The sequence below is a fragment of the Ursus arctos genome, unplaced genomic scaffold (assembly GCF_023065955.2).
Source record: "Ursus arctos isolate Adak ecotype North America unplaced genomic scaffold, UrsArc2.0 scaffold_9, whole genome shotgun sequence".
Taxonomy (NCBI): Eukaryota; Metazoa; Chordata; class Mammalia; order Carnivora; family Ursidae; genus Ursus; species Ursus arctos.
Genome location: NW_026623111.1, coordinates 50,206,456 through 50,227,159, shown reverse-complemented (window position 1 = coordinate 50,227,159; position 20,704 = coordinate 50,206,456). Strand labels below are relative to the sequence as shown.

General features: G+C 32.4%; 1 protein-coding gene across 5 annotated transcripts in view; it reads left to right on the top strand.

Moving 5' to 3' along the window:
* EPHA5 (EPH receptor A5) overlaps nt 1-20,704 on the top strand; it is a 336,182-nt gene that overhangs the window by 239,261 nt on the left and 76,217 nt on the right. For 3 of the 5 annotated variants that reach the window (XM_057309796.1, XM_057309794.1, XM_026508977.4), the window contains 3 exons: nt 2,955-3,079; nt 9,508-9,667; nt 17,339-17,444. In XM_057309796.1, the coding sequence (XP_057165779.1) occupies nt 2,955-3,079; nt 9,508-9,667; nt 17,339-17,444 (391 nt within the window). The remainder of the gene's footprint in view (nt 1-2,954; nt 3,080-9,507; nt 9,668-17,338; nt 17,445-20,704) is intronic. The other 2 variants (XM_057309795.1, XM_026508978.4) reach the window with 1 other exon arrangement.

The window sequence follows — 20,704 nt, the reverse complement described above, 5'->3', positions numbered from 1 at the left end:
TGGTGATGGGTATTAAGGAGGGCATGCATTGCGCGGAGCACTGGGTGTTATATGCAAACAATGCATCATGGAACACTACATCAAAAACAAATGATGTACTGTATGGTGACTAACATAGCAGAATACAAAAAATTTAAAAAACTGATCACCACCATAGGTCAAATTATCATCTGTCAACATATGAAATTATTGAAATATTATTGATTCTATGCCCTATGCTGTACTTTACATCCCCATAACTTATTTATTTTTTAACTGAAAGTTGATACCTCTTAAACCCCTTCTCCTATTTCACACGTCTCTCCTTCTCCTAGCTCTCTGGCAACAACTAGTTTATTTTCAGTGTTTGTGAGTCCGTTTCTGTTTTGTTTGTTAGTTTGTTTTGTTTTTTTTTTTCAGCTCCACAAATAAGTGAAATCATATAGTATTTGTCTTTCTCTGTCAGACTTATTTCACTTAGTATACTACCTTTTAGGTCCATCCACATTTTCACAAATGACAAGTGACAAATCACTTAGTATATTACTTACTTGATTGATCCATATTGTCACAAGATTTCATTTTTTATAGCTGAGTAATATTCTGGTGTGTGTGTGTGTGTGTGTGTGTGTGTGTACACAGATATATACCATATATATCACATAAGTATATACAACATCTTTTATATCTATTCATCTATTGATGGACACTTTGGTTGCTTCCATGTCTTGGCTATTGTAAATAATGCTGCAATGAACACAGATGTGCATGCATCTTTTCAAATTAGTGTTTTCTTTTTTTTTGGAAAGATACCCAGAAGAGGAATTGCTAGATCTTATAATAGTTCTATTTTTAATTTTTTGAGGAATATCCATTTTGTTTTCAGAGCAGCTGGGCCAATTGATCCACCAACAGTGCACAGGGGTTCCCTTTTTTTCACATCCTTATCAAGACTTGTTATTTCTTGTCTTTTTGATAATAGTCATTGTGACAGGTGTGAGGTGGTGTCTCATTGTGGTTTTGATTTGCATTTCTCTGATGATTGGTGATGTTGAGCATCTTTTCATATGCCTGTTGACTATTTATCTGTTTTCTTTGGAAAAATGTTTATTTAGATCCTCTGCCCATTTTTTAAAAATCAGGTTATGTTTTCTTTTGTTGTTGTTATTGAGTTGTATGAATATTTTGGATATCAACCTCTTATGAGATATATGGCTTACAATATCTTCTCTTATTCAATGAGTTGACTTCTCATTTTGCAAATGATTTCTTTTACTGTGCAAAGGTTAATTTGATGCAGTCCCATTTTTTTTTTCTTTTTACCTTTTTGCTTTTGTTGCTTATGCCAGAGAAGACGTATCTAAAAAAATATCACTAAGAACAGCATCAAAGAGATTACTGCCTATTTTCCTTCTAGGAGTTTTATGTTTCAAATCTTTTATTCAAGTCTTTGATTCATTTTTAATTGATTTTTGTGTATAGCGTAAGATAATGGTCCAGTTTATCCTTTCACATGTCTAATTTTCTGGACATTATTTATTGAAAAGTCTGTTCTTTCCCCATTGTATGTTCTTCCTTCATTTGTTATAAATTAATTGGCCATATTTGTGTGGATTTACATCTGGACTTTCTATTCTATTCCATTCCATAGATCTATGTGTCTGTTTTTCTTCCAGTATCATATTGTTTTGATCACTATAGCCTAGTAGTATAGTTTGAAATCAAGTAGTGTGATACTCCCAGCTCTGTTATTCTTTTTCAAAACTGCTTTGGCTATTTGGGGTCTTTTGTGATTCTGTACACACTTTAGGATTATTTGTTATAGCTCTATAAAAAATGCCATTGGTATTTTGGTAGGGATTACATTGAATCTGTAGATTGCTTTGGGTGGTATGGATGTTTAAAAAATATTAATTCCTCCAACCCATGAGCATAACATATCTTTCCATTTATTTGTGTTGTCTTTAATTTCTTTCTTCAGTATCTTACAGTTTTCAGGATACAGGTCTTTCACCTCTTTGGTTAAATTCATTCCTAGGTATTTATCCTTTTCAATGTATTTATAAATGTGATTGTTCTCTTAATTTCTCTTTCTGTTAGTTCATTACTAGTGTATAGAAACACAACAGATTTCTGTATATTAATTTTGTATCCTGCACTTGACTAAAATAATTTATTAATTTTGGTAGCTTTTTTGGTAGTCTTCAGCTTTTTCTGTGTTTAGTATCATGTTATCTGTAAATAGTGACACTTTTACATTTTTCCAATTTGGATGACTTCTATTTCTTTTTCTTGGCTATTGCTGTGGCTAGGATTTCTAATACTACATTTAATAAAAGTTGTGGGAGTGGACATCCTTTTCTTGTTCCTTATCTTAGACGAAAAACTTTCAGATTAAGAAAATGTTTATTTTATCTGCTATTGTTTTCAAGAAATACCACAAGTTTAATAACATATTTTTGAAGGCAACCCCCACTATATTCAACTGATGATTTTATTAATGATTATAGGACCCACATGATTAAAAAGCATTAAAAGAGCCTTAGTGTTGTGAAAATATGGTAATATAGATAATCATGTGTACTAGCATAATGGGATATATATTATACAATGTCAATAACTTTAGAAACATGGAAGATATATAAGGTCATCAGGAATGTCTTTATTCTATAAGAAAAGTAAGATAGTACATTTATGTTTCTAAACTTTATAGAGAAAATGTATACTTAAAATTCTATGTGACTATAGTTTTAAGTAAATTCTCAAGATACCTGATTTATATTTGTAAAACAGTTTACAATCTGTAGAATTTTTTATTATATAGAGAAAGTAAAATTATTTTCAGGTTAAAAGAAAATTTAATTTTTAATGTAGTTCTTGCTAAATTGTTAATGTAGTAATTATACTACATTATATCTCATTGTAATTTCAGGGCTCTGTTAATCATGCTACTCTTCATTTACACTATTTTGCAGCTCCTTCTCCAGTCACCAATGTGAAAAAGGGGAAGATTGCAAAAAACAGCATCTCTTTATCTTGGCAAGAGCCAGATCGTCCGAATGGAATCATCCTGGAGTATGAAATCAAATATTTTGAAAAGGTGAGAGTAATGAATAAAGAATGTCCTTTCTTCTGCTGCTGCTTCTTTTTTTCATTTTAGCAACTGCAATTATCCAATTTTTAGAAAAGCATGTTGCAATTTTACGTGTAAATCAATGACAATTGATTCTGCAGTCATGATTATGGAGGCTAGAAATGTATAGGGAGCACTCTATTTGTGTTCTGCTGCTGCCAAATAGTTTATGCTGCCTGACTACTGCCATATAGTCTAACATCAGCTTCACTAGGTTTCACAGCATTAAAAGATGAAGTCATAGGACATTTTGAAAGTGTTGTAAACACTTAAGTTCTTGACCCTCAGTACTGACTGCAGTGTACTATAAGAAAAAACACATATATTTATAGTCATTAACCCTGCATAATACCTATGCTCTTAAGGAGGTATGGGTAGATATGATGTAAATATAAAGCATAATTTTTAAAATTCATAGCAAAAACCCAATACTGTATTATAAACTGTATTTTAAAATTTGAGGGCATAAAATCAGAAATGTATGCCTCACGTTTCCTACCTTTTCTCAATTTCTTCTTCCCTGAGTTGTCTCTTAGGCCGACTCTTGCATGTTTTGCCATAATAGTTGTTGAGGGCAAAAGGCAATAATTCTTTTTCTTCCTCTTTTCTGAATTCACAACCAAGTAAACTATTTATAAAGAAATAATACAGATGGAAAATAAAGGTGAGCTTAAGTTTCTAAAGTGAAACTATAATATATAGCTTAGATATGTAGTCACAATGGGTCTTCCTCTACCACCCACCCCCATTTTACTTTGATTTTTATACAGTCTGGATCTGCATGGCATACAAAACTTAGAACAACCTAACTTCTAGTAAAGGAGATAAAGATAGAAGCGGGCTCAAACCAGACTCTCACTGGTGGGTAGGAAACTCTGACTCAAGAGTATGTACCCTATGAAAGTAGGAGCAGAAAAGATTACAAACATATGCAGAGAAGCAGATCTCAAAAGAAAAAGAAAGGACTCAGCCACATGTATTCAACTGCTTTCCCTAAACTCATGGAGCCATCACCCTTTCTCTTAGAAGGAATAGTGAAGAGGATAGGAAGAAGTTAAAAACTTACTTTGCAATCCTAGAGAAATTGTCCATGCTAGGACATTGGAAAAGAGAGAGAGAGAGAGAGAGAGAGAGAGAGAATAAATGGTTCTCCTTGTACTAATGCAAATATATCAGGAAAAATACTTATATTCTATTAATGAAAGTTATTTAAAAATTCAGCATTTTGTGTATATGCATAGATGAAAGAGTGTAGGTAAATACATTGAAATACATTAATTTAATGCATAGCATTATAGAGATTTTTTTAAAAATTATTTCTTTTATCCATTGATTTAACAATTACCTCTGTAAATTGTTTCTTTTATTCATTGATTTAACAATAATGATAGAGAATAAAACAGTAGTTGGGGGGCAAGGGGAAAATGGGGATGTCTACATATCCTTTCTAGGTTTTGAATACTTCTACAATGTTCTTATATTGATTTTATAAATAGATTAATAAATAGCAGATTATAATTTTTGAGGGATTACTTTGTTATCCTCCTAGGAATGACTTGCTGATAGCATTACAAATAACTATTGGATCATTAGGGAACAGAAATGAAGATATTTCTATTTCATAAAAAAAATATATTATCAAATACATTATTCACCAAGAATGTCCTAAGAGAATACGTATGAGACAAAACTATGTTGGTATAGGGGCACCTGGCAGGCTTAGTCAGAGGAGCATGCAATTCTTGATCTCGGAGGTTATGAGTTCAAGACCTACATTGAGTGTAGAGATTACTTAAAAATAAAATCTTTGAAAAAAAAAACTATATTGGGATATGGTTTTCAGTACTTATTATAAAAAATAAGACAAATCAAGTAAAATGTTGTGTCATTAATATTCTTCACTGATTCTTGTTTCTCTGGGAGTAGTATCCAAACTGCATTTTAAATTTTAGAGGGCTGCAATCTAAACACATGCTATATCTAAAAATAATTTGTTAAATTAAGGTTTACAATCCTTATTCATTTTTTTGGTAAATTTTATTACTATATACTAATGAGAAGCTGGATATATATATACATATATAGCATAGACTGATTTTCTGTAAGTATTCTGAGTTTCAGATTTTTATTGTAATTGAAGTTGATTTCAAAAAAAGTTGAAATGCATAATGACCTTTAAAAATAATGATGCACCAGGGTGCTGGCTGGCTCAGTCAGTGGAACACACAACTCTTGATCTTGGGGTTGTGAGTTTGAGCCCCAAATAGGGCACTGAGCCTACTTTAAAAGGATATAAGTTTTAAAAAGGGAGTATTTAAAAAATTTTAAAAAGCTATTCACCAAAACTCTATATTTGAATATACATTGTAGATGAAATAAAGTTCAACAGCAAGAAAACTAAAATTTGACAAGTCATTATTTTTCTGTATGATTTTTCTTCCCCTGAAGCAACTAGCTGGACCAATGTCTGGTTTTCTTTTTTTGTTTCTAATGAAATTATCTTATTTTTTTCCCTTATGAGTAATCTTTCATTGTTTTTACTATTACCAGCATGTGCATGAGTCTGATATGCATAACACTCAATAAAAACAAGGTTTTTTCATTTTTTTCCTTTAAGTTGCTACTTCTGTTAAACAAAGAGTTTTTCAATAAGTGGTAGGCAAAATCCTTTTCTCTTAATATTCCTTCTAATGAATTTTATCCATGTTGTAGAATTATTTTCTTTATAGTTCAATTTTTAAAATTATACTTAATTCATAAAAATTTAGTTTTATATTTAATATCTTACATTTAATGCTGTGTTAATACATTCTATTATCTGCATAACTCAACATAAGAAAAAATAACTTAGGAAAATGTTTCTATATATAGTCTCAATAAATGAGTAACAAGTTGTCCACTTACCCTCATTAAAAGCAGCAAAACCTTTATATATTATTTGGAGGAAATTATTAACTTCTCTTGGTCAGTATTTTCCTTTTTACAATGAAAATATTAACTTCCAGAACTTTTTGCCAAGCAAAATTATTGAGCATACCAATAAAATACATGAAAGTTTTTTTTTTAAAAAACACTTTCAGAAAAAAAAAAAAAAGAAGAAGAAAAAGATAATGAGCTTTTATAGCATGTATTGAGGTGGGGATCCTGATAGGTTTCCAGAGTTCATTTTGAGCCTTCAGAATGACACCACCATTTTATTGGATGGCTCTTGGCCAGACACAGGTGGCAGAGCTTTCCAAGGCGCCTGCATTTGCCAGCTGGCATTACTGCCTGCCATTGCCCTGCTCTAATAGAGGTCATTGGGCCTCTCTGCTCCTGCATGGTGATGGGCCCATTGCCATCTCTTAATTAAAGGCAGAGGCAAAGGGAAGCTGCCCCTTGGCAGGGTGTTTGCCAGCTGGCTCCTTCTGCTGAGGCCCTCCCCTCGCTGCATGTGAACAGTGTTTGCTAAGCAGCTGGGGAATGTAGCTCATTTGCTCAGCGGGAGCATGAAGGCAGCAAAAGCCATTGCCCTGACCAGGATCTGGCAGCCCGGTGGTCGCGGGTGTTGAAGACGTATATACAGGGTTTGTGATAAAAAAGGAAATTATAATATGACCGTGACTGAAAAGAGTGGAACAGAAGCAAATTTTGAAAGATACTTAGGTAATTCAAAATGTGTATTTGCGGTTTTCCATCCCTTTGATATAGGCTTTGGTGAGTCCCTCTGATACTATAGATTTTAATTGACCCAGAGAGACAATGTAAAATTAGAACTCAGATAAGGAACCACGTAGACATACATGTTAGTGTATAAATCAAATGTTGTGTAATTTTGTGCAAGTGATATTAGACCACGCATTATTTCAAGGCGCAGCATGCCAGTTTCCTTGTCTTTCCCTGCCACCCCACCTGGCAAAAGTGTCAACTTCTAATATTTTATAAAACATAGTAATCATGACTTCAGTAGTTAGTTTACAACAAACTTTTTAATTTTTTTTCCTTTTTATTAAATTTGCCATCATGCTACAGACTCAAGTCAAATTTACCTAGAACTGGTTATGTTGTGGAGGTTGTGCTGGGTGCTATGTATACCTCCATCTCTATTGCTCACAATGCTCTTGATAATAATTTTATCCCATTTTAAAGAAGAAAAAACTGAGGTTGAGTTGTGTATCCACATTTGCACACTTCCTTAGACAATAGCATGGCTTAAATTCTAACCTTGATATTCCTGTGCTCTTTTATAAAACAAATAAACCAAAAACCTCTTACTCTACATTATAAATGTTAATATTTTAGGTAAAAATCATAATTCTATCAAAAATACCAGAATCTTTAGTTTTGTCTAGATTTTTACACCAACTTCTCTTTAAACAAAATTCAAATAATGAAAACAGATATTTTATCATTTCTTACTGAAATTACTGCTTCAGTCATAGCCAAAGCAAAAAGTATCATATTATTGAGAAAGTCTTGCCTATTCAGTCTTAAGCTTGAGCAGCCACAGAACATCAGTAACTATAATAGTTTATAGAAGCTATTTACCTCCTTTAAAGGAACACATCAAGAAATTGTCTGCTTTTTTTTTTTTTACTGCTTTATTCCTAGTATATAGAAGGGGTAGTAGAGTATATAGGAGAAAGTCAGTAAATGTTTGCGAATGAAGAAAATGACTGACATTACTAGGTACAATTTAATAGGATTTAATGACCTACTTTAAATCCTTTGCAAAGCTCTAATAATATTTCCTAAACACTCTAAAGATTTGGCACTTAAATTAATTTGTGCATTAAAAAAATTTAAAAAATAGTTGTTTGTGTAGAGTGAATCAAAAAACCTATTTGCATTAAAAATTAGAACATACCTATGTAGATAGAAATTTGGGTGAACTTAACCCTAAGATAATTCTATACGTTTGACTGTATTAAATGAGGAATGGTAAAACTGCTTTTAAAAAAATGTTTGATAGGTTGTATATTTTAGATTGTACTGGTGATAGAATAGAACATGATTAGCAATTGATGTTGATGTGTTAAAGTAGAAAAAATTTAAATAATAATTATGACAAACCATATAGTTTCTAGTTTATTAAGTGTTTTCACATACATTACCTTTATCATTCTTACAACATTTCTGTGAGGATATCCAGGCACCAATTTCTATCCCAACTTTACAGATAAGAAAACTGAGGATAAAAGTGAAAATGGACCTATTGTATTATAGCACATGCTTCTGTGTCCACGCTAAAGTCACAGCATGGTATGCTGCTATTGTTATTGTTATATTGTTATTTTTGTTTCCAAATTTTTTCCTCATTTCAGAAAAACGAATCCTTTACATGTTATTCCCATTAGATCTTTAAAAAACACCCTCAATACATGTTTTCATTAGTAAAGTAAAATTTTTTGAAATGATCTAGAAAATGATGGTTTACAGTCATCAATCAAGATACTGTAAGTAAAGACCAATTCCTAAAAACCATTCATTAATTCATCCTGTAATATCTATCAGAAATGCAGTAATTGTGGAAACACCTTAAGGAAAATACAAGTGTAGTCAAGAATTCACACAGAAAAATACAAGGGAGGAGAAAGTTCAAAACAGGGACTTCGTGTGTTTAGATCTTTGTAGGTTTAAGATACAATGTGTAGGTCTAAGATTCAGTGTGGTAACCTCAGAGGTAAGAAGTTATGTATAGTGAAGTCTAGACTTTGGTAGCAGTCAAAATAGGAACAGTTTCCAAACCTATCTTTACAGTGATATTTTTTTCACTCCATCTCCATTCACTACTTGCCCAGCTCAAACACATAAATGTGAAAAAATAGAAAGTTTTTTAAAAAGAAATAAAATATGTTTCTTTAGTTTTTCTTTAGTAATCCCTGTTTAGACTTAATGAATTGAAATTAAAATTCTCCAGGGAAGTCCTCATTCCTTTTCCCGAGCCCTAAATATAATTAGAAATCAAACTCACCAAAGGTATAAAGCATAAGTTTTACCTGGCAATATATGAGGCCTTGCCCCCTTTCTCTGTGAACAGGCAGCATGTTAGATGTGCTCCAATAAAAAATTTATGAGAAAAATAAGCACACAAATACCAATACTAAAATAGAGTCTGTAAAATAATTCATCTCCTGCAAATCATATTTTAAAAGTTTACAAATTTATTTGTGCCGAAGATAAGTATGGTGGATGACTGCAGAACATGTTACCCACCATCTTTGTGTTCTAAGAAATACTTTTAGGGTTATATAGACAGCACACCTAGGATGTGTAGATTTTTTTTCATAAAAGATTATATTTGTATTAATAGCAAGGTTATTAGTTTCTGATACTCTGATTTATGATCCTAAGTTTTGTTGTCATTATTAATTCATATGTTGACCTTTTTATTTTATGTACATGTGTAACCGAAGGACCAAGAAACGAGCTATACAATTATCAAATCTAAAGAGACAACTGTAACTGCAGAGGGCTTGAAACCAGCTTCAGTATATGTCTTCCAAATTCGAGCGCGCACAGCAGCAGGCTATGGTGTCTTCAGTCGAAGATTTGAGTTTGAAACCATCCCAGTGTGTAAGTCATTTTAATTACTGTCAACTCATGTCTCTGTAATAGTTACCAGAAAAGAGAGGATCAATACTCTCCCCGGGCATTCTGTCAGTCTCCTGCTCCTCTCTCTCTCCCAGGCATGACCCCTTCAGGTAGGAAGCATCTGTCATGCGATTATGGTAGGTTAGTGGGTTAACGCATCGGTCCCTGCCCCTCATCACATTTAGTCTACTGGGAGATGAAACATCAGGAGATCCTTAAGAAATGTTTAAACCTGCTTTTAAAGACTTTTTTCCCACAGCTGCCATACTTTATTGAATTATTGCTATTTACTTTTACTTGTTTTATTGAACAATGCTATCAGGCTTAGTCTTTCTATGAAAATTCTACAGGGAGCATGCAGAAGTATTAAGTTTGGCAAGAAAATGGCGCTCCCAGCAAACAATCTGATCATTTTGAAAAATCAAAATCTCTGGCAGTATCTCCGAGTGAAGGGTCTAGAAATATTTCTGGAAAACACTTCTTATGCCATTTTTTAAATAAAATAGCATAAAACATTTTTCTCTTTAACATCAAACAAAATATTTAGATTACTTGTCCTAAAGCACACATTAAAAGCACGATTAGAAGAAAACAATAGCTTACTTTTATTTATAGATGAAAAACTGACACTATTAATATTTGGTTTTGAAGAAAATAACATACAGGAGTAGTATGAAATGTCAAATGTGTGGTGTGTGTATTTTTGTTTGGTTCATGACAGTTAAGAATAATGAGACACCAATACTAAGAAAATTCTATCTTATCATTCAGGTATGTTAGGACAGAAAAAAAAAGAAAATTATCTGAAGATCATTACCTTGAACATAGACTTTAAAAAGACTTTTCTAATTGGTTACTCAATTCATAATAACGATGCATGATGTTATTGATTTTCTTAATTTTTAAAATTTATAAATTTTAATTTATATTATACATAGGTCATAAAATTATTATGATATTATCTTTTATGTCATTCATATAGTCCTAAAACCGAATGCAAACAGTAAGCACAAGAATATAAAATCTTTATTTTAGAAAGGCTATTTACAATGAGGATTTGGATGGAAAAATCTCAGACTGCTCTTTCTCTTTCAAGCTTCAGTTTATATTTTATAACTGCCTATTATCCACTTTATTTTAATTTTGTTATGCATATAAATAACATGTTTAAAATTGACCCCATATATTACCCCTTTTCCCAACAGCAATGATAAAAATGCACCAGCAAATAAACCTAGCATGAATGAAACCATCCAGCCAATCTAGTTGACTCTTTTTTTTCTGCTTTCTTTTAACATAAATTGTCTTGAAACTTTGAGACTATCACTGAATTTTTCTTAACTCCCACTTGCCAAGATTTATCAAACACCTTTGTATTTCTTTTATGATTTTTTTCACCAATGCATCACTTCCTTTCATCTAATTCTTATCTACTTGACTCAAATCTGTATAACTCAATTGCTAGAATAATGTTATTCTGTTTTTTAAATGAAATTTTTCTTTAGATAAGTGGAGTTTTATATGCAAATTTATATAACAGTGCAGAGCAAATTCTTGTACAATTTGCTGGGTTTCCCCCAATGGTAACATTTTGCAAAACTATAGCATAATATCACCTTCAGGATACTGACATTGATGCAATCCACCAATCTGCTCACATTTCCTTCTGCTCTTTTTTATGTGTGTATATAGACATGTGTGTATATTAAGTTGGTTGCAATTTGGTCAGTTGTATAGATTTGTATACCTACCATCATAGTCAAAATACTGAATAGTGCCAACCTCACAAAGATCCCTCAGGCTGCCCTTTTATAACTATACCAACTGCCTTTGGGAATAGTTCCTGTGCCATAACTGATCACTGACAACCACTAATTTCTAAACATCCATTTCAAAACATATGATATTTCACATTGAGATACCACTTTACACTAGTTAGAATGGCAAAAATTGACAAGGCAAGAAACAACAAATGTTGGAGTGTGGAGAAAGGGGAACCCTCTTACACTGTTGGTGGGAATGCAAGTTAGTACAGCCACTTTGGAAAACAGTGTGGAGTTTCCTCAAAAAGCTACCCTATGACCCAGCAATTTCACTACTGGTTATTTACCCCAAAGATACAGATATAGTGAAAAGAAGGGCCATATAAACCCCAGGGTTCATAGCAGCAATGTCCACAATAGCCAAACCGTGGAAGGAGCGGAGATGCCCTTCAATAGACGAATGGGTAAAGAAGAAGTGGTCCATATATACGATGGAATGTTACTCAGCCATCAGAAAGGATTACCCAACATTTGCATCAACATGGATGGAACTGGAGGATATTATGCTAAGTGAAATTAATCAAACAGAGAAAGACAATTATCATATGGTTTCACTTATTTGTGGAACGTAAGGAATAGCAGGGAGGACATTAGGAGAAGGAAGGGAAAAATGAAGGGGGGAAACAGAGGAGGAGACAAACCATGAGAGACTATGAACTACAGAAAATAAACTGAGTATTTTAGAGGGAAGGAGTATGGCAGAATGGGTTAGACCAGTGATGGGTATTAAGGAGGGCACGTATTGCATGGAGAACTGGGTGTGATAGGCAAACAATGAATCATGGACCACTACATCAAAAACTAATGATGTATGGTAACAAAAACTAATGTATGGTGACTAACATAATATAATTAAAAAATATGATATTTCAGGAATGTTCTATACATGGAATTATATGTCTGTGACAGTTTAGAATTGACTTAATTCCCTGGAGATTCATATAAATTGTTATGTATATCAATTTTGTTTCTTTTTATTGTTGAGTAGTATTCTATGGTACATGTGAACCACAGGTTATTTAACAATTCACCTGTTGAAGGACATCTGGGTTAATACCAATTTTTGCTATTACCAAAAAACATGCTATGAATATTCATATACATGTTTTTGCTTCAATCTAAGTTTTCATTTCCCTGGGATATATACCCAAGAGTACAATTTCTACATCATATGGCAATTTTATGTTTAATCTTGTAAGAAACTGCCAAACAGATTTCCAGAGTGGCTGTAAATTTTACAGTCCCACCAGGATTGTCTGAGTGATCAGTTTCTCCACATCCTCCTCAGCATTTGCTGTTCTCACTATATTTTTCTTTTAGTCATTTTGGACAGGTGGGTAGTGATATCTCGTCATGGTTTTAATTTGAAATCCCTGATGGCTAATGCTGTTCAACATCTTTTCATGTGCATATTTGCCTGCCATGCTGTGTTAAGTATCCTCACTAACTCCTATGTACTCATATTACATATCAAAAATTGTAGCTTTGATCAAATTATTTTAATCAAGAAAATTAATAGTTACAGCTGTGATAGAAAGATCCCAAATTCTCAGCCTGGCCTTCAAAAACCCTTATAATCTGGCTTTAACAATATTTTCAGCTTCATGATTAACTTTTCAAATATAGAGCTTAAATGTAGAAAATATCTGTGTAATATGGGTTTGCAACCAGTAGTTTGAGAAGCAAAATGTGGCAATCAATGTGATTTTTCAGTGTATGCTATCTTAAAGTTTCCAAGGATAATGTAAGTATATAATGATTGAAAAAAAGAAACATTGTTTACTAAAGAATATTAATGTTTATAACTTATATCCTTTTAATAGTAGTGTGTTATGTTGCCCCAAATTTGCTTGTAAGCATTCCCAAAATATTCTTCAACAATTCTTCCAAAACTACATGACATATAAGAACAATAGGAAATGTGAGTGACTAGAGGTTTATATCTTTAAAGATTAAAAAACTTAATGATATATTAAAACGATAATCATGGATCATGGGCTTATAATTTTTTTCCCTGAAGAAGTATGAAGACATTGACAGTACCTTATCAATTCTATATATTTTCAAGTTAGTTGATATATTGGAGATATTATTGATGCAGTCAGGGCAAACAAAGAAATAAATAATACAAAATCTTGATGAATTATTTTTATTAGAAATAGCTCACAAAATAATTAGAACATTTGAAATAGTATAATAATTAAAGCCCATCAAGGAAATTAGAAAACGCTGAATTAAAAAAAAATGAAAATGTATTATTAAATCCTCCCTCATAGCCCGATTTAATTGTCTATTATACAAAAAGATCTGATTTAAGCAAACAGTAGATAAAAACATGTAAATATGAATGCTTGTGATTTGGCATTACTAAAAAATATTTTCACAAAATGTATTAATTTAAGCATTTGAAAAATTTTGGTATGCCATTAAAAGTTACTTTATTGCAAGATGTAAACCAATACCGTGCATATTTTGACATATTGTTAAATTAAATTAGGTCTTGTCAATTATTAAAAATGAAGCATTTAACAGTATGAGGCATTAGCATTTTTTTCTCAAAATTATTATATAATTAGTCTGAAATTGTCCTATTTATATCTCTACCTCTGATTAATCATGCCCCCTTCCTCCAAAACTAAATCTCAGAGTGCCACAATGGCACATTGAGACCAGAAAGATTTGTTAGAATTTTGTTAGATGGGCTTTTGAATGCTAGATGGAGAATTTGGGGAATTGTTTTTTCATAGGTAATAAATACTTATTAACTTTTTTGTCAGAGAGATATGATCAAAGTGATATTTTTGGATATTTATGTGAGTACATAGAAGGCAAAGGGGACACCTAAAACACGGATGAACTATGCCAGCAGATTTGAATCAAATAGGTGACTGTTAGATGAAAAAATAGAATTCATGGGGAAAAACAAAAGAAACAGAGAAAATGTGGGAGTTAAGAAAAATTCAATGATAGTTAAAGAAACCAGAAGAAAAGAGATCAAATTAGTCTGGTTCGTGATTTGATTTATGGTATGTTTATTTATTGATGTGTTTTGTTAATACCGTGGGGGTGGATGTGGTATAAGGCCTGATTTTAAACATGTTGTTTTTATATGAAAACACAATCCAAATAAAAAGAAAGCAGTCTGTTGTGTTGTTGTTGCTGTTTTTAATAGAGTGAAACTTTGAAGAGAAATAGGAGTTGGAAAAATAAATTTGGGACTCATCAGCTTATAGTTAACTGATGCCATATGCAAAGAAGTATCCAAGAGAGGTAGGGAGAAAAGAAAGAAGGAAGGGAGAAAGACAGAGTGAAAAGCTAAAGAGGAAAGTGTGGAGGATTAAAGGCCAGCATTTATCAGAAATTGTTCATGCATAACATGTGGGGAGAGAACATGAAGCCAACAGAACTGACAAAGTAGTACTTCAGAGTGGGGAAAAAGAGAAAACATCTCATCTAATGTCATAGAAACCAGAAGGAGCAGAGTCTCAAGACGGAAGTTTATGTTCAACAAGGTCAAATGCCTTATAGCGCATGGTAAGGTAAATGGAAAAGTACTTATTCCATGTAGCCTGAATATCACACATAGAACTCAAAGACAGAAGACAAGTTTCAGAGAGAATTTACATTGGTTATCAGAAAATGAGGCTGGTTCTAGATAACTTAGTCAAGATGCTGAAAAATAGGAAAGAATAAGTTTGATAAACAAAACAGGATCAGATAACAATATGTAGAAATATTATCTACTATTTATTTAAGACTGGCAATAGTTGAGCACTATGCTAAATATTATCTCTAAACAGAACTGTAATGATCCAGGAAAATTATCCCTATTTGGAGATGAATGAAATGAGACTTGATAAGGTTAAGTACTTTGCTTTGGCCCATATACCTAGTAAATGTTGGACCTGTTTTCAAATTCAAGTTGAACCAACATCAGTAAGTTCATGTATAAGGATCTTTGTCCCTAAGGAGAATTATGTGTTCAGGCTTGTAGGTAGCAGGGAAGTAGCCTGTAAGGGAATGAAAATCTCTCCTGGAGGAAGACTGTGAAGGAACCAGGTCTTAGAAGAGACAGGACAGATTCTAACCTTGGAGTTAGGTAAAGCAAAGGAAAACTGCATAACCATATGGTTTTATTTAACCATGGAGTTCAGACTTGATCACTCTTTTTTATCTATAAAGTTTAACATTTCTGAAACATGAGAGTGGTAATGAATTAGTGGTTTGATAAAATGAGGAAGACTCATTATGGGGATGATTTTGTCAGGAAATTAATAAGAATCAAAGTAATTGGAATGGCAGTTAGAGCCCAATAAAAATTACATTATGTATATGGACCAAGTTTGCATGATTTTCTCTAGGAACATTCCCCTTACCAAAAAGAAAATTAAAGAACTGAGAAAAAGTAATGGTATAAATAATCTGAGTTAAGAGATTATAAAAGCAAATCTTGGGTCTAGGCTCTGCGATAGTGGAGTGGCTTTGCCCTGCCCCATTTACACTGCTCACTAGCTTTGAAATCCCTACCACAGACTTCAGCATCAGATAATAGGAGAGAAAAATCAAGATAAAGAACCACTGAACCTCAACTATTATCCAAGAAAAAGGAGGGTAAGAACATGGATTTAGATTATCAGTAACAGTCTTCCTCACACGTGAACAAGCTATTGTTGATATTGGGTTTGAAGACTGGTCTGCAAGGGTTCAAAGTGTAGCTCAAGTGCAAGAGTGTCAAGAGTCAGTCAATTTTGTTTTGAAAGAATCAAGGGAGAGGTGACAATAATAGAAAGGAAAGTGTTTGTATGTCCAAAACTATTGATGGGGCCGGATCTGGTAAGGACTTATAAGAAAGAAAACATGGAAAGTAGAGTTGTTATTACTTTTGATGACTTAAAATTTGTTTCGAAGGTGAGCTAACACCTCTCTGAATTTACCAAAATGATTATATTGTTAAACAATGGCATGGTATGTATCTTATTGAGCGGTTTTTGAGAACATTAGTAAAATTAATTTCCTCTGTAGGTTTCTTATTTTAAGACAGCTTAATTATTGGCACAAAATAAATATCCCCGAGCTTATTGAGGTACAACTATTTACTCGTGTCCATATTCCTCTTATTATGGTAACTGTACTGTTAAAACGTAGGATGTGTCATCTAAATGTAAACGAATGTAAACGAATGTAAATGAATCTACTTTTACTGCAGACTTCTCCAAGTTCTAAATGTATGCCTTGATATCTTTCACAAAGTAGTCCTGCATATAAAGTATACTCACTGATTATATTCTGCTTGAAATTACAGTTTTTAAACTTATATTGGGAATAGTGATATTATATTAACTTCACTGAAGTCATAGCCAGAACTTTTTGACGTTCAACCTATGTCTATGGGAAAAAAGTACCCTGAGGTATCAAGATTTTTTTTCTAGAGAACAGTCACATGTGAACTCTAAAATGTCAAATCTTACATCGTGAGCATCTCCTATTCAGTTGAAGGTGTTTGATCTCAAGGACTAAGTTCCATTTTATCTTGCAAACCCAAGATCCCTAGATAAATACTATGCAAACAATTACATTCATTTTTTTATGATGACAAGGAAATAATCAGGGACTTAGTGATTCTTTCAAATTTCCATTTGGAGAGTAAATATTTTCTCCTAAAGATGTCTGTTCAATTACACACCACTGAGCAGAGATATGAGGGGGAAATCTCGGCCACGTATGGGGGAATTGCTTAAACCACGCATCCATTACTGACTATAAAGCAGCTCTTATTTGAATGCATATGATCTCTTTAACCATGGGCTCCATTTCCTGTGTCTCCTACCAGCAGTTGCAGCATCCAGCGATCAAAGCCAGATTCCTATAATTGCTGTGTCTGTGACAGTGGGAGTCATTTTGTTGGCAGTGGTTATCGGCTTCCTCCTCAGTGGAAGGTAAGAGAGGAAGCTGTGATTTTGAACTTTTGCAGCTGATCTCTTCTTTACCTTGATCTGACCATTTGGCTGTTAAGCACATCCCAAAACCAATCAGGCAAGCAATGTATCAGTAGATAACTTCAATGTATGATGTATTTTTAAGCTTTACCCTGTCCATATTAAGTGCTAACTTTTAAGCACAGAATTTCTATTTTTCAGGTATGCTGTCTTCGCAAGAGTTAATTATTAACTTGTTATTATTTATTCTGCCTTTAACCATATTTTTTCTGATATAATTTTTTAAATGTGTTTTTTTTTCCTCTTAAAATTATTTATGGCTGTCTGGTTCAATTTTAGTGTTTGGGAAGGCCTGAACCTGTGCCTGATAGATTCAGAGGAATGACTAATAATTCTACTTAGCCAGCATTCTGTCCTAACAGGGTGATGGATACCAAACAGACACTCTGACAAACCAACATTCTGAGAAATAAGTGACCCTTTTTATGACTGCTTTTATTTTCAGCTTCTGAATGATTTCAGTCTGAATACATCAATCAGAGCATGTACTGATTTAAAGTGAATTGTACTGAATGTTGTATCAATAGATACATTAACATGTGTGTTACACATCTACATTTTTCATTTTGAATTAAAATAAAAGAAGTAGAGACCCAACAACAACTTATGTAGAAAGTATTTCCTGATATTTAGCTGAGCATAATCAACCTTCAGGAAAAAATTTTAAAATAACAATAAGTAAGTAAATCAAAGCATGAGTATGCTCTATTCCTACAACAAACATATTTCCATTTTTTTATCCAGGCCATTGTTAGAAGGGCTATTCAGTAATTAGAGTTGTCCATTTGAAAATGTTTTGGTGTTAGACTATTACAGAAAACTTGATGAAAGTCTTCATGGAAATATTTAGGCTTGCATAAATATGTGAAATTGTAGTGTAAGGTCCAAAAAAAGTCAGAAAATCAATATTCATATTGATTTTGTTCCTGTTCTACTTATTTACTTTTGACTCTTCAGCACATATTCAACTCATAAATATACAGAATTGGGCACTTTTCAATATACTGCATATTGTACTCTGAAAAGATTTATGACTATATCCTTAAATTACAGTAATTTATTTTCATAAAACATTGTTGAAAATATTCCTTTGAACATCCTTTCTTTTTGTATCTGAAATTCCTTTTCTTCTAGTTCCTGTTTATTTAAGAATGTTCAAAATTTTCTTAGAGTGTATATAGAAATCCATCGCTTACTTTTAATGTTATACTAGCAGTGACACATTTTTAGAATTTCCAGGTGGGAAGCAGTTTGCGATTTTGTGAGGACAACTGGCCCTATTTGACCAGAAGGCTGGCTACCTGGTGCCCTACTATTCTTTTCTCTCTGAAGTTACTTGGGAAGAATGCTCTGATTATGTCTGTTTCCTGGGAAGATAAAAATTTTGTCATAAAAACTTTGCTCAGAGTTTGATTAAATAAGATAATTAAGTTCAGTGTATGGTAACTATTAAGGAAACTACCACATGATGAATCTTTCCTATCTCAAAAGGGTAGATAAATAAGATACAGTTTCAGAGCTGCTTTGTAAAAACATTTCTTTACTTCTGACTGAGATATGAGTTGACTTCTTCCTTTCCAATAAATCCAGAGGTGTTAGTTATAGTTAGGGACATGGGATCATAAGAAGATACTGTATTTCTTAGGTTCACACTTAGAGTAAGTGAATAAAACGGGAGGAAAGATCTGAGATCTAGAATCCAATAAATTTGAGTGTTTAAGGGTTTATTAAAGGACAAATCAAATATACAATGTATCTTATTGTATACTTAGCCACACTATATTTATTTAACCTACATATTGCTAATGTGAATTTAGAGAATTCAGCTATGGATTCTTGGTTACTTGTATGTGAATCAGCCCTTGTTCTCAAAAATTTTTCTTCCCCAATATATAAACAAAATTGACTTAATTTTTTTGCATCTATAGCATTAGACAAAGTGTTTGAGAGAAGGTTCAATTAACCTATTACTTGGTAACTGAAGGGTAGTAATACTTAAGCATGTGTGTGTGCACACGTGCACCACATGAATTCTATATGTACCTGGATTTGCTGTGTAAGAATAATTAAATTATAGTATAATTTCTCAGTTATACTAGAATCACGTCTACACTCAAAGGTATACCCAAAGCTTAATTTTCGGCATAATTGAATCTGAGACTTGGTAAGATAAGTTTTTGAATGTATTGTCTTGTAGAAGTATATTTCTTTAAAAGAATAGCAGTACCTTATTAATTTGTACATTATATGTTCATATTAAATTTTTTCTCAATTTAATTTTATAACACACAGCACACTATGCAAAGACTGGGAATTTTCAGTCTAAAGGAAAACAAATCTTACCCCACCAAAATCTGGGATTTATTTTTATTTATCAGCATATTTTTTGCATGAAATTTTCATTACTTCATTTTGTTGAATGCACATTCTTGAATTTCACGGGTATTTGTCTTATGATAAAAACATCTCTGGCCATCTTGTTTTATTTTTCATGGATAATTTATTTCATGTTGTTTTATATAAATATACTTACTCAAAAGCTAAACGAAATGATTCTTGAATGTCTTTTCCTATCTCATTCACAATGAGCTTTGCAATTTTTGTCTGGACTAAGGAAAGTATGCCTATCTTGTAGTACCTATAGTTCCTGAATTAACTCAGTAAAGATTTATCAAATAAGAGAAAAATTAAATGAAGATATGTAGCCAAAACCTAACAGTATTTGGGAAATTATTTATAAGTACTGAGAAATTATTGAAAAAAGTCTGCTCTAGGATTGGTTTGAAGACAGTGAATTATATTTGTTTCTCCCTCCTTTCTTTGCCAAAATATGACTGATATACACACACAAAAATACAATGAAATTTAGACTATCTTCTCACTCTAAACTATTTTGTTCCTTTTAATCTCTTGAGTTTATTAAAGACTAGGTATTTGCTCCTAGGCAAAATGTATTTTAATTACAAATAATTTGACTCCTCAGTGGTGATACAGATAAATTAATTTCTACTTGCAAAAATATTAATATTACTTGAATGTAATATTTATTGGCTAATTCATATCATTTGGACCTGGAGAAAATATGTCTTGAAGATACATATTCACTGATAATTGGTAATTTTGTTCATACCAAGTCAAAAAAACTGAAGATTATAACATATTGAATATTATGGGACTAATTTATTTCAAAGAAAAAAAAC